Here is an 11,619-nt window from a genome sequence, read left to right as displayed (position 1 = left end):
CAAATCTTTAATTTTTATGAATTTTGAATTTGAATTTAACTGAAAATCGATCGATTTCTGAATACGAACCGCAGCGAATTAATTGGTAACTATGAATATAGAGCGGTTACCAACGTATTTTGAAACCCTGGACCTGCCCCCAACATTTACCTCTTTACCCCGCGGCGTCTCCAACGGTCAATTTCCTCTGCCCCATCCCGGCCTTCAAAACCCCAAGCCGTCTCCCCCATAAACCCTCACCCTCCCCCCAACCTCGCGCTTGCTGCCGTGCTGCTCCAACTTCTCTCTTCTCCACGTACGGCAAGCTTAATCGAAGGAACCGAGTGGAAGGGGTGAGGGGGATGGTGGCGGTCGCGGAGAAAGGGATGTCGCCGTACGAGGCGGCGCGGGACAGGACGGTGGAGGAGAACAAGCGCAAGATGGAGGCGCTCAATCTGCGCCACCTCTCCGCCGCCATCAAGGAGGCCCCCAAGACGCCCTCGCCCATGGTGATGCCACAACGCCGCCGCCGCCGCCGCCCACGAACTGCTTGTCTTGGATTACTAGTCATTTATTTATTTGGTAGTTTGCTACTCGTCTAATCCATTCCTCTTTTTGTTTGGTTTGCGGCTGAGCAGAAGCAGAAGAGGCGCAGGATCATTGAGCAGGCAGTCGTGGCTCCCTCGCCGCCGAGGAGGTCACGGCGCCTGGCTAACCTTCCTGAGGTCAAGTATGCAGAGGTATCTGCTTTCTTTTCCTTTTACCTGTGCTGTTTTATTTTAGGCTTAATAACTGCACCTATTTGGCTAATTTGGTAAGTGCATTCCGTTGATACATAGGGGTGCCAATTGATGAACCTAAGAATACTCACAAACCATCTTTATTTCAACCAATAACACTAATTGAACCAAAATCATGCTAATTTTGGAAAACTAGTGTTATTTGTTGAACTAAAGAGGTCAGTGGATACCCTTAGGTTCGCCATTTTGCACCTTTATTCATACATTTCACTAGGTTGTCAAGCATGGAAATTTTGTTCTGATCTTAATGTTCTCCAGTTTTGCTATCTGGAAGCTCAGCTCTTACAGCAACTTTGTATATCAACCTTTCCTCAGCTCTGTTCATATGATATGTCAACTGAGCATTCAAAAGAAAAAGAAACTGTCAACTGTTGATAAGAAGCTACTGGAAATTAGGAAATTTAAATGACACAATTAATGTGACTACAAAATTCGTCTTTTGATAAGAAGCCTGTAATATTTCTGAATACCATTGTGCTTAGAATCCATGTTATCACCAATGGAATCTTTATGTTTTTACTGACAAGTAACATCTGTCGGCAGATAGGGCCACCTAATGCAGAGAGAATGACAAGGTATGTGGATATTTGCTAGCATGACCGTAGGAGTAAGAAACATTTACTTCTGCCATTAAGTAATGACCCCCTTCTTCCATTTCTTCAGGTCTCCTAGAAAACCAACTGACAGCATCTACTGGGCAACCCGTGGATCAATCTCCATGAAAGCTAGGTTGGAGGCAACAAGAAAAGCCGAGAAGCTAGAATCGCAACTGGACCCTGCAATTCCATCCTTTGTAAAAGCAATGTTGCATTCACATGTCGTGCGAGGATTTTGGCTGGTGAGTTACCATAGCATTATATGCCCTCCCCAGCAACTTCTTAGCTCATGCCACATGTACTAACCTTTTTTTAATGACATGATCAAAAGGGTCTCCCTAGCCATTTCTGTGACACTTACATGCCAAAACAAGATTCCATTGTCACCCTGGTGGATGAGAAAGATGAAGAATTTGATACCAACTACCTTGCCTACAAGAAGGGGCTAAGTGGTGGCTGGGCTGGTTTTGCTTTAAGCCATGGATTGCAGGATGGAGATGCAACAGTTTTTCAACTGATCAAGACTACTACCTTCAAGGTACAATACACCGATACGTGATCTCTGAATGATGTGGAGTTGTGAACTTGAAACATAGTTTTATCTTAATATTTTTTCGATTCCCTGTCATAAATGAATTGCTTTCCCAGGTGCATATAATCCGAGCAGCTTCTGATGATGACAATGAGGTAGCTGAGTGACTGCACCATGCAACAGCTCTACTAACATATCAAGTGATGGAAAATAGTTCCCGTAAAAAAAAGTGATGGAAAACAGGATTTTGGGTATGCTTTAGGCTTTATCTATCAAGATCAGATGCACAGTGTTATGTATTATGAATTTATGATTGTATGCCTATCAGTGCTGCTAATGAGAGTGAGGACTGAGGTTCAGAGATTAGAACTGACAAAATTCTAGTAATCAGCTTTTTTTTTTGTCTGGCCTCTGCATGTTACCTGTCCCAAAGAAAGTTTCAAAACATGATGTGTTTTCTCATTTTTAGATGGATTAAGGAATGATTCTTTCTCCTAACAAGTATCCCTAAACTGATGCCATCTGATGCAACATGTACAGTGAAACTCTAAGAAATGGACACAAATGGCTCAAAGGAATGCTAAATATAACATCAATCTTCAGCTCACATACATCAGACATCAATATCATCCTACAACTTTTGAAGCCTTCACTCCTCTCCCTTCATCATTAAATTGTCTTCTGTATGCATGGGTGCAGCATCAAATTGAAAATTAGCATCAGGATATTTCCTCCTTGCCAGCCTCATTCAAATCTGTTCCCCTTAGTACTGTAAATCATTCGTGCAAACTATATCGTCAGGACGAACCAAATGAAAATTCTCCTACTCATACCGCAAATCGAGTCCAGCTTTGTTTTTCAGACTGTCTGGTATCTGGCCCGAGAGATTGTTGTTGTTTAGGTATCTGCATAAGTTAAAGAAAGTAAGGGTATACTATTATCTTATAGGCATTACAAAAGGGAGAAATCTGGTACTTACAGCTCCTTAAGATTGTTGAGTTTTCCCATTGATGGTTTGATCGTGCCACTGAACTGATTGCCATCAAGACGCCTTCTCAAATGTAGAAAAGTTAGTGTGGAGGAGAAAAATATCCTATGATGCATTGTCAGGTATGCTTGTGCTTACAAGGCAGTTAGGGTGCGCATGCTGCTCAAATCAGGTATGGAGCCTGAGAGTTTGTTGCCACTTAGATAGCTGCAGTCAAAATTTCCCAGGCAAAATTAGAAGAATTGTCCATCTCTTCTGCTCATATTATTATCAGAGACTAATTTCGCATATCTTACATGGTTTTCATCGCAGTCAAATTTCCAATGCTGTCAGGAAGCGATCCTAAAAGACCATGATTTTTTAGATCCCTGTATTACAGAAAATGGATCATATTATCACAGCAATAGCCAGCATTTTGCTAGTTTGTTTTTGCTGAATTGTAATGCCATTCTGCCATCCGTAAAAGAAGTAGAACACCAATGCATTGGCCAAACTTAGCCCAAAATTTTACAGTTTGAACACTGTTGACAACTGATAGAATCTTTGAACACGACAATCTTGGTAATCTGAATACTTACAATGACAAGACACGCGCGGGCGGTCCCTCGGAGCATTCAACCCCAGTCCATGAGCTCTTCCGCGGCAGGCAAGGGTCGCCGGCCCAGTCCGGAGGTGGGTTCTTGAGGCTCCTTGCAAGATCTTCCATTGCAACCACTGCATAAGGGAAAGCCCTAGAGCTTCTCATCACCCAAACATTTGATCTCACCAACCGAATGTGACTGACATTGCTAACTAGATGAAATCTGCAATCACCATCGCAGGGAAGCTTTTGTCTGAAAATGCCTACCATCTCTCGTGGCCGTCCTGCCGCCGAGCGGGACAATCTGGTAGATCTCGCCGGCGTTGATCAGCGGGCCGACAGGGGACGTCTCGTTAGGCGTGAGCACGATCTCCGTCTTCCCGGACAGCTGCATCATGCTGGAGTACACCATGACGCCGGCCGCGGAGGCGTTGAGCCCCCGGAAGAACTCCTGCCCGTTCACGGCCACGTCGAAGACGCGCCAGCTGTAGGGGCTCGCCGTGCGCGTGTCCTGGAAGTAGAGCGCCACGTAGTAGCTCGCCGCGGGCAGCTCTGACGGTGGCCACTGCACGGTGAGCTTCTTCCCCCGGCTCGCGGTGACCCCGGCCTTGAGCGCCTTGTCCGGCGGCCGGTTCCAGAAGTCGTCGGGCGAGATCGGCGAGTGGCTCTCCACCGCCGGGTTGCCGTCCGTGAACGGCGCCCAGTACCGGTTGTACTGGTCATCTGGATAGCTAGAATGCCAACCACGTCACGTCAGGATTCCCCTCACGCACGCGCGCGGCGCGCACAAACACGTACGCACGCATTTCCGACGTTCGTACCTGACGATCTCGCCCTTGCTGCCGAAGCGGTTGCGCGCCACGGTGCTCATGACGTACTTGCCAAAGTCCGTGGTGTTGTACATGGAGTCCTCGAGGTCGACGACCTCCAGCGACGAGATGAAGGGGCTCGACGCGGTGTCGGGCCGCCGCGCCAGGCACACGCTCATTGTCTTCCCCTGCGCCTCTGCCACCATCTCGAAGTAGGTGGACATGCCGCGCCGGAAGTTGTCGGTGGTGTTCACGGCGCTCCATCGGGTGCCGTCGACGATCTGGTCGAACACGGGGGGCTCGGTGCCGCCGTCGAAGCCGCCGTAGAAGTAGGTGGTGCGGACGAGGTAGCGCGTGCCCTTGACGACGGGGAGCTCATAGCAGTACTTGCGGGCGGTCGCGTCGGGGAAGTAGCGCAGGGTGGCGAGGACCGGGAGGAGGTTGGGCTTGTCGATGGCGGAGACGTTGCCGACGGCGATGAAGCCCTCGTCCTGAATCCACTTGATGCTCCCTATCTGCACTTCCTTGTCCGACCCACAGTTTATGTAGAACCCTGTCATACCATCAGAATTTCAATTTCGTTTTACATTTTTTTTCGTAAGTTTCACGTATCAATGATTTTTTTTTTCGTTTCTCTCTAAAATTTCCAAATTATAAAAATTTGAAAAAAAAAATTAATCCTTGCAAATCATACACATACGATCAATCAATTAAAATAGATAGTGTAGCCGTGCATCAATTTACCTCTGGGTTGTGAGGCAGCAGGTTGGGAGGACGAGGAGACGAATAAGGCAGCGGCGACAAGAAGGAAGAGGAGAGGGAAGGCGATGGGGTTTGGCATCGTAATAGCATAATAAGATTGGGGGAGCAATGTAGCACCCGCAAAGCGGAGCAGAAGCTCCGAAGGAGCAGCGGCGAAGAAAGGGAGGCTAGGATGGAAGCAGAGAAATGTTTATGGGTTGGACGCACGACAGGCGGATGTGGCCGGATGGTTGGTCCTGGTAAGCGTCCAAATATAGCTATGTTGAAAGTGTCAAAAATTTTTTTGGAGATGAGGTGGTCAAATTTTGTTTGGGGTTGGTTTGAGCATGGCAACGTGCTCGGTGCCAAAAGGATAATCGAAGGTAACTAATTGCAACCCGTTTGAGCGTATTTGGGGGAGACACAAGGGTGGCATGTGAAGTATTTTCCATTGCAAGAAACTCTGATCGTGCAGTGCAACCGCATCGCGTCTACGCATGAAACAGATTGCTCCAAGGACTGCGGCAACCAACCCTGGTGGTTACACGTTGGTGGCGCGCGCTGGGCCGCTGGACCCTTATTGGTGCAGCCGTGCGCCGAACGCCGAAGTGGAGGCCCACGGGAGATCACGGGTAAGCCAGCGCGTGGGTGGGCAAGCGGGAGAGGGCGCCAGAAATTCCGTTTCGCGCTCGCGCGCGGTGCGCTACTCGCGCCTCCCCCGATAGGCCCACTTCCGATTTTTGAAAAACAAATTAAAAACATTTTCTTAAAAACTTTTCTGAGCAAACTTTTCTTGTTAATCTTAACTCAAATTTTTTCTTCAAAATTTTCTCGTTAACTTTTTCGAAAACTTCGTCTGGATAACTTATTCGGAAAACTTTTCTAAATACAGAAAGACGTAGGAAGAAAAAATTTCTAAAAATAAAAATATGTGAGGGGCTGTCTGAAAAGTTGCTACTTCTGCGCCTGGCGTGCGCACGAATTAGTCTTGTCCGGGCGTGGCGCGTCTGTGGCTGCTGCCCACACGAAACCCCCACGGCCTGTAATGGATCACCGAGCCACCAGGGCAAACAACTTGTCTTGGATCATATATATATGCATGTTGAACTAACTCATTATTGTCTCAAAATAGTTTTTGTTTTAGGCGATGAGTCTAGCCTGTCTGATCTCCATCAAACGGATCTCACTCTTTCTTCTTTCTTTAAACAAGGCTCTCTCTCTTCTCCACTAGGCCAACACACGCTCCCTCGCCCGTCCACCTCGAGCCGTCTCTGACGGCTCTTCTACTGCTAGATCCGCATCCACCATCCGTCGCTGCGCTAATCCGGCTTCGTCGAGCCCCATCCTTACCTCACCCGCTGTCAGCACCATCCATCAGCAATCCTCCACCACCCGCAGCGGGCGGTGTCCCCGCTTTTTCCGCCTGACCAGCCTGTCTCTTGAGAGCTTCTTCCAAGCCTAGAATCTATAGAATCTTTTCAAACCCGAACCCCAAAAACCTATCTTACCTAACTCTGGCCGAAGGTGTACGTCGCTCGAAATTATCTTATTTTCAGGCATTTGAAGATTCATGTCCAAGTTATGCATACTCCTCCATTATTCATATATATCTGTATGAACAAATGAGAAATTAAGGAGCCCCAAAATTTAAATGCGGCGAGCTCGATCAGCTGTCTAGCTATGTGCCTCATCTTCGTACATACTACGACGCACGAGCTTGTCAGTGATCGATCAGTCCCACTTCCGGGGATCGGTGATGTTGATCTTCCAGTGCTGGTCGGCGTACCCGATCTCCTCGGCGACGTGCCTGTCCCAGGCGATCTCGACCTTCCTCCGCTCCGACAGCCGGCACGGCCCCTGCATGAGCTCCCCCATCTGGTCGTACACCTGCCACCACCGCGCGTGCGCCTCGTCGCTGGCGTACACCCGCTGGTCCGCCACGTTCCAGTTGCAGTCGTAGTCCCGGTAGCACGTCCACGGCTTCATCCCCAGGTAGTGGATCGACCACACCTCCGCCGGGTCCGCCCGGAACAGCCGCTCCTTGAGCGCGCGCTCCCCCGTCGTGTTGGCCCAGAAGTTCTTGAGGTAGTTGACGCGCCGCGGCAGCCGGTGCCACCACACGAACACCTCGTTCAGGAACCCCTGGTCGCCGCCGTTGTACGACCGGATCGTGCGCCGGTTCCGGATCAGCGCGTCGAACGTGCACGCCGACGGCTCGATCACCATGATCCCGGAGTTGAACAGGGACCCGTCGTTGCCCACCGCCGTCAGCTGCGGGAACCGGAACAGCACGTCCAGGTTGCGGAGCACCAGGATGTCGGCGTCCACGAACACCACGCGGTCGTACTCCGACAGCTGCCACAGCCGGAACTTGCTGTAGTTGTACTCGTTGTACGTGCCCCGCGCCGCGCGAGGGTTGCGGATGCGCTTCATCTTCCGCGGGATCCACCCCGCCGCGGACAGCGCGCGCAGGGCCGGCTTCGACACCGTGTGGTCGTGGAGGAGGACCAGGTCGCGGGTGGAGCCCGCGCGGCGGATGCTCTGCGCCAGCACGATCACGCCGCACAGGTACGTGTCCGACGAGTGCAGCACCGTCGCGTACGCCTCGCGCCGTGGCCGTCCGGGCGCCGACGCCGTCAGGTCCGACACGTTGAACACCTCGTGGATGCCTGTGCATGCATGTTGCACGTGCGTACGTGGCATACAGAAACGTTAAGAAAACTGGAGATGGTAAAATATATGGTTAACTAGAGTAACAGACCGATCAATGTGCATGCATGTACGTAGAACTAAATGTACGTACTCCAATCATTATGGTATGAATCTCCTCGGCAAACTAATTAATCGTACGAGTCATGCTTAATTATTGTTCTGAAAAGCATGCATCCTCGCAAAAAAAGAAAAGCTATATAATTATGTTGCCGTGATGGCAGGCATAGATCTTTCGATACGATTGGTGATTAGAAACAGTTTATCAGAGCTTACCTTCATCAAAATTCAGTTGTTAAACGTAGCAATCTGATCGATCTGATCTGTGCTCTTCAAAATGCCAAAGACGGTGCCGAACGTTCTATGGTGTCAAATTACAAAGCCATGAATATTTCAGGGTCATAGCTCACTTACGTACTCAGAGTACATGTTTATCTTTAATTAGCAGATCGATCAAGGCCTCAATTTCTTAACCACTCTCGTCTCCTCCTACTAGCTAGAAACACATGAACGCATGCAACTTCGAAATGGTATCGATCGATCTATCTACCGAAGCCAAGGTGCAAAAAGATAGTGCTAGATTGAAGTGTTCGCTAAGTCAAAACGAAAGAGAAGAGAGAGCATCAAGTAACCGCGAGTAAAGTTTGCGTACGGTTGCTATCGGCTGGTCATCCACCTGGTAGAATGCAGTAGCATGCAAGTATTAATCGGTGCATCAACAAGCTATAGCCGTCAGCTGCAGCTCACCAACCGAATCTAGTTTAATCAATCGTGTCGATGCATTTGCCATGCCATCATATATAGTGCTCGATCGATCAGACGGATGGAGATGAAAGACTTCCAACCAGGTTAGGTGAAGAGGCCCCAGTCTCCCGGGTCTTCTATATTATGCAACGGTGCAACTTCTTCTCTGGCATCCTCTTGTCCGATTCTTTCAAGGAAAACCAAGATCTATCTGCTTCTTGCGAGGACAGGTTTTCGATCCAAGATTACCAGTAGAAGTTTCCATTTTCTAGGACTTTTTGTAGGTGTAACATTATTCCTACCTTTCGCCATACTCTAATCCAGACCAATTTTCAGAACAGTAGTACTCTGAAACCAACGTTTGCAAATGGCATATATGCGTGATTTTTTTTAAAAAAAATGTCGACACAAATATCAACCATCATCATCGGTCGTGATGACGTGCATGAACATAATTAACTATCGAGCTCTCACCCGGTCTATGATATTAAACGAGTAGGAAGCTTTGGTTTGAAGATTTCTTCGTAGCCTTAATCGATGACGTCGTCTAGCCTGAGCATTATCGACCAGATTCTTCAAGTTCGGTAAGAATTTGGGGTACTAATTATTAAAATCGTTCTGCTAAAAGGATGGTTGAGTGATGACTAATCATATCGATGCATGCATTATCAACCACATTTCCTGACCAGATTCCCCATTTCCTTCTAGATGGCTTGCCCTACATAGCCCAATAACTCGATCATATCGTCCCTACTGATCATATGCCCGAGCATCTTAGCTAGATTACATGTGCTGTATAGGGCTAGCTTTAATATATTTCATTGGGTGGCATGTGTTATGCCTCTAACACACAGGTAGCGCATGTTCCAAACATTATTTGTCTTAGGCCCATGCTAGTACTCTTATCCTCTCTCCAACTTTCTTTAATTTCCCCCTACTAGGTATTGAGATTATTTTTGTTCTATTTTTGTTAACAGCGTCGGCTTTTTTCTTGCGGTTTGTGGTTTGTACGAAAGCACGGTGTAAAAGGTCGGTCGCTTAACAGTTTATTTTTGCCTGATATTTACTATGGAAATTTAACAGAGCATTATAAAGATGTTTAATTTCATTAGTAAAGATGTAAGTGAAGGTTCAAAGTAAAACTACTCTACCTAGATTTTTGTTCTTATCTCGCACGTATATTACCTTAGCAGTATCAATTTTCTTCTAATTTCTCGTGGGAGCATGATAATTATAAGACCCAACTGATACATATGTATCTTGCCTGGCTAGCATGTTATTATTGGGGTTATTTATTTATATTGAAATTTGTGTCAAAAAAATAGATAAAAAAATCATGAAACAGGTAAGAAAAATAAAAAATAGATAAGTACCAGATATAAGGAATACACTGCTGATATAAATCGTGTGTATATAAGCTCCTACAATTTTGCATTTCCCTAGTTAGTGCAACTTGATTCGACTTGCATGCGGTGCAATAATCATGAAGAAGATATATAGGTGGATCGAGATCCAACCGAACGCGCATGCACGGCGGCCGGAGCAAGCATGCAAAAATAAGTGATGCGCTCACGTATGCACGTACCTCCCGATCCCCAGAGCGGCAGCGCGAGGTTGCATGATCCGGCGGGCAGCCGGAGCTTCTCCTCCAGGAGGTGCACGTCGACCCAGTACATCCACCAGTCCCCCTCCCTCCCCACCGCCTCGTCGCACCGGAACAGGTCCATCATGGGCTCGCACTCGCTCCGCAGCACCACGCGCACCCTTCCGCCGTCGCGCCGGCCCTTCCGGGCCGCCATCTGCGCTGCCACCAGGTGCACCTGCAGCCTGAACACGTCGCGGTTCCACCCCGCCAGCGCGGTGCGGTTGCACGGCAGCGCGGCCACCACCACGTCCACGTCGCCGTACCGGGCGAAGTCCGGCATGGGGAGTTCCGGGCAGGACGGGCCCTCGTCATCCTCCTCCTCGTCGATCCACTCCGGGAAGAGGTCCGACCACTGGAACACGTCGGACACGCGCTCGAAGTCCACGTGCACCGCGTCGCCCTCTACTCCCAGCGCCAGCAACTCGTCGCGGTTGATGTTGACCAGGCCCATCCGCAGCCGCCCGCGGAGCTCGTCGAACATGGTCGGCGCGCGCCCCGCGTTCACGATCCTCTCCGCCGCCACCTTGTTCGCCGGCACGCCTCCCAACTGCATGCACACACACGAACGCGCGCACTTGTCGTCAGCACATGAAGCGAGACTAAGAAGTCTTACCGACGCGCCCGGCCGGTGGCCAGAGCAAGAACGCCACATGTACCGGTGGACTCACCTTACCTTCCGTGAGAGCTGGGTCGACGGGCAGGCGTCGCGGAAGGTGCAGCCGACGAGGGATGCCGTGCCGCGGTCGAGGAGGTACGAGTACTTGGGGTGGAGGAGGAGTGCCATGTAGGCGAAGAGGAAGAAGCCGAGGAACGCCGCGTTGAGCTTGACGATGACCGCGGCCCGCACCGGGGACTTGACCGCCTCCCCGGCGGTGGTCACCCCCATGCCGCGCGCTTCGTATGGTGATCGGTCACTCGCCGGCGTATACACCGCGCGCGGTTGTGTACGTCCTTGGACGCGCGCGCGGCGGCGTTGATCGATCGATCGAGCTGGCTAAGCCGAGGCTCGTTGCATGCGAGGGATATATAGGGGTGGCATGCACCCGGGGCTTGGCGGGTGGTGCTGCTCCGCGGCGCTCTGCTCGTCTTGGAGATGGATGGATGAGTTGCGGTGTGAGTGGGCGTCAAGGGTGTCAGGGCGGCCAATCAGCGGTGGTTGGGGGTGGGGTGAGCTTGAAAGGACGGCTGTAACGAACGAGGGACCACGTGTCACGCTTCGTTCGGCCTCAAGGACTGCTTGTCGCTTCAGGTTTCAGTTCGTTCCAGCGAGCCAGACCGCCTAGCCCAGGGTTTGTTTCACATAGTTTACTTTAAGGATTCTAAGAGCTGTGTATTCTTAGTTTTATAAACTCGTGTTGCTGAACCTGAGGATACACAAGCAAGCTATTTTGTTTTTTATTTTAAACTAAATATATATGTTTAAATACTTTATTTTAGCCTACAAATTTCATATTTAAGTGGAACTAGGAGCTAGAGTCCTATCAAATAGGGTCTTA

The 11,619-nt window shown here is 49.5% G+C and overlaps 3 protein-coding genes across 4 annotated transcripts; 1 reads left to right on the top strand and 2 right to left on the bottom strand.

Annotated features, from left to right (window-relative positions):
* The first annotated feature begins 253 nt into the window (after positions 1 to 253).
* LOC133914476 (B3 domain-containing protein Os03g0184500-like) lies at positions 254 to 2,457 on the top strand. The gene is made up of 6 exons (XM_062357577.1): positions 254 to 488; positions 618 to 719; positions 1,323 to 1,354; positions 1,443 to 1,617; positions 1,707 to 1,913; positions 2,024 to 2,457. Exons 1-6 carry the CDS (start codon positions 342 to 344, stop codon positions 2,072 to 2,074), a joined length of 714 nt encoding a protein of 237 aa, XP_062213561.1. The 5' UTR covers positions 254 to 341; the 3' UTR covers positions 2,075 to 2,457.
* Positions 2,458 to 2,651: 194 nt separating this feature from the next.
* On the bottom strand, positions 2,652 to 5,125 carry LOC133914475 (probable leucine-rich repeat receptor-like protein kinase At2g28990). The gene is made up of 9 exons (XM_062357576.1): positions 5,029 to 5,125; positions 4,297 to 4,837; positions 3,743 to 4,206; positions 3,474 to 3,609; positions 3,192 to 3,263; positions 3,034 to 3,102; positions 2,887 to 2,958; positions 2,741 to 2,812; positions 2,652 to 2,676 (listed from the first exon to the last, which is right to left on the bottom strand). Exons 1-9 carry the CDS (start codon positions 5,123 to 5,125, stop codon positions 2,652 to 2,654), a joined length of 1,548 nt encoding a protein of 515 aa, XP_062213560.1.
* A 1,473-nt stretch (positions 5,126 to 6,598) lies between these two features.
* Positions 6,599 to 11,246, bottom strand: LOC133916794 (UDP-glucuronate:xylan alpha-glucuronosyltransferase 2-like). 2 transcript variants are annotated; one of them, XM_062360636.1, is made up of 3 exons: positions 10,797 to 11,246; positions 10,064 to 10,670; positions 6,599 to 7,694 (listed from the first exon to the last, which is right to left on the bottom strand). In XM_062360636.1, the coding sequence occupies exons 1-3, from the start codon at positions 11,007 to 11,009 to the stop codon at positions 6,757 to 6,759; spliced, it is 1,758 nt and encodes a 585-aa protein (XP_062216620.1). In that variant the 5' UTR covers positions 11,010 to 11,246; the 3' UTR covers positions 6,599 to 6,756. The 2 variants fall into 2 exon arrangements, with proteins under 2 accessions (XP_062216620.1, XP_062216621.1); XM_062360637.1 differs by having other exon boundaries at positions 10,792 to 10,957.
* Between the last annotated feature and the right edge of the window lie 373 nt (positions 11,247 to 11,619).

Source organism: Phragmites australis, chromosome 4 (genome assembly GCF_958298935.1).
Source record: "Phragmites australis chromosome 4, lpPhrAust1.1, whole genome shotgun sequence".
Classification (NCBI taxonomy): domain Eukaryota; kingdom Viridiplantae; phylum Streptophyta; class Magnoliopsida; order Poales; family Poaceae; genus Phragmites; species Phragmites australis.
This window is presented reverse-complemented; position numbering and strand designations above follow the sequence as displayed.

Excerpts from the sequence above, each read along its gene's own strand:
- LOC133914476 (XM_062357577.1), top strand. The coding sequence starts at position 342 with ATGGTGGCGGTCGCGGAGAAAGGGATGTCGCCGTACGAGGCGGCGCGG. Across the intron at positions 1,355-1,442 it reads AATGCAGAGAGAATGACAAG|GTCTCCTAGAAAACCAACTG; the intron begins GTATGTGGATAT and ends CCATTTCTTCAG. Across the intron at positions 1,618-1,706 it reads TCGTGCGAGGATTTTGGCTG|GGTCTCCCTAGCCATTTCTG; the intron begins GTGAGTTACCAT and ends CATGATCAAAAG.
- LOC133914475 (XM_062357576.1), bottom strand. The coding sequence starts at position 5,125 with ATGCCAAACCCCATCGCCTTCCCTCTCCTCTTCCTTCTTGTCGCCGCT. Across the intron at positions 3,264-3,473 it reads CCCGCGCGTGTCTTGTCATT|GGATCTAAAAAATCATGGTC; the intron begins GTAAGTATTCAG and ends TCTGTAATACAG. Across the intron at positions 2,677-2,740 it reads AAAGCTGGACTCGATTTGCG|TACTAAGGGGAACAGATTTG; the intron begins GTATGAGTAGGA and ends AATGATTTACAG.
- LOC133916794 (XM_062360636.1), bottom strand. The coding sequence starts at position 11,009 with ATGGGGGTGACCACCGCCGGGGAGGCGGTCAAGTCCCCGGTGCGGGCC. Across the intron at positions 10,671-10,796 it reads CGACCCAGCTCTCACGGAAG|TTGGGAGGCGTGCCGGCGAA; the intron begins GTAAGGTGAGTC and ends GTGTGCATGCAG. Across the intron at positions 7,695-10,063 it reads GCCGCTCTGGGGATCGGGAG|GCATCCACGAGGTGTTCAAC; the intron begins GTACGTGCATAC and ends ATGCATGCACAG.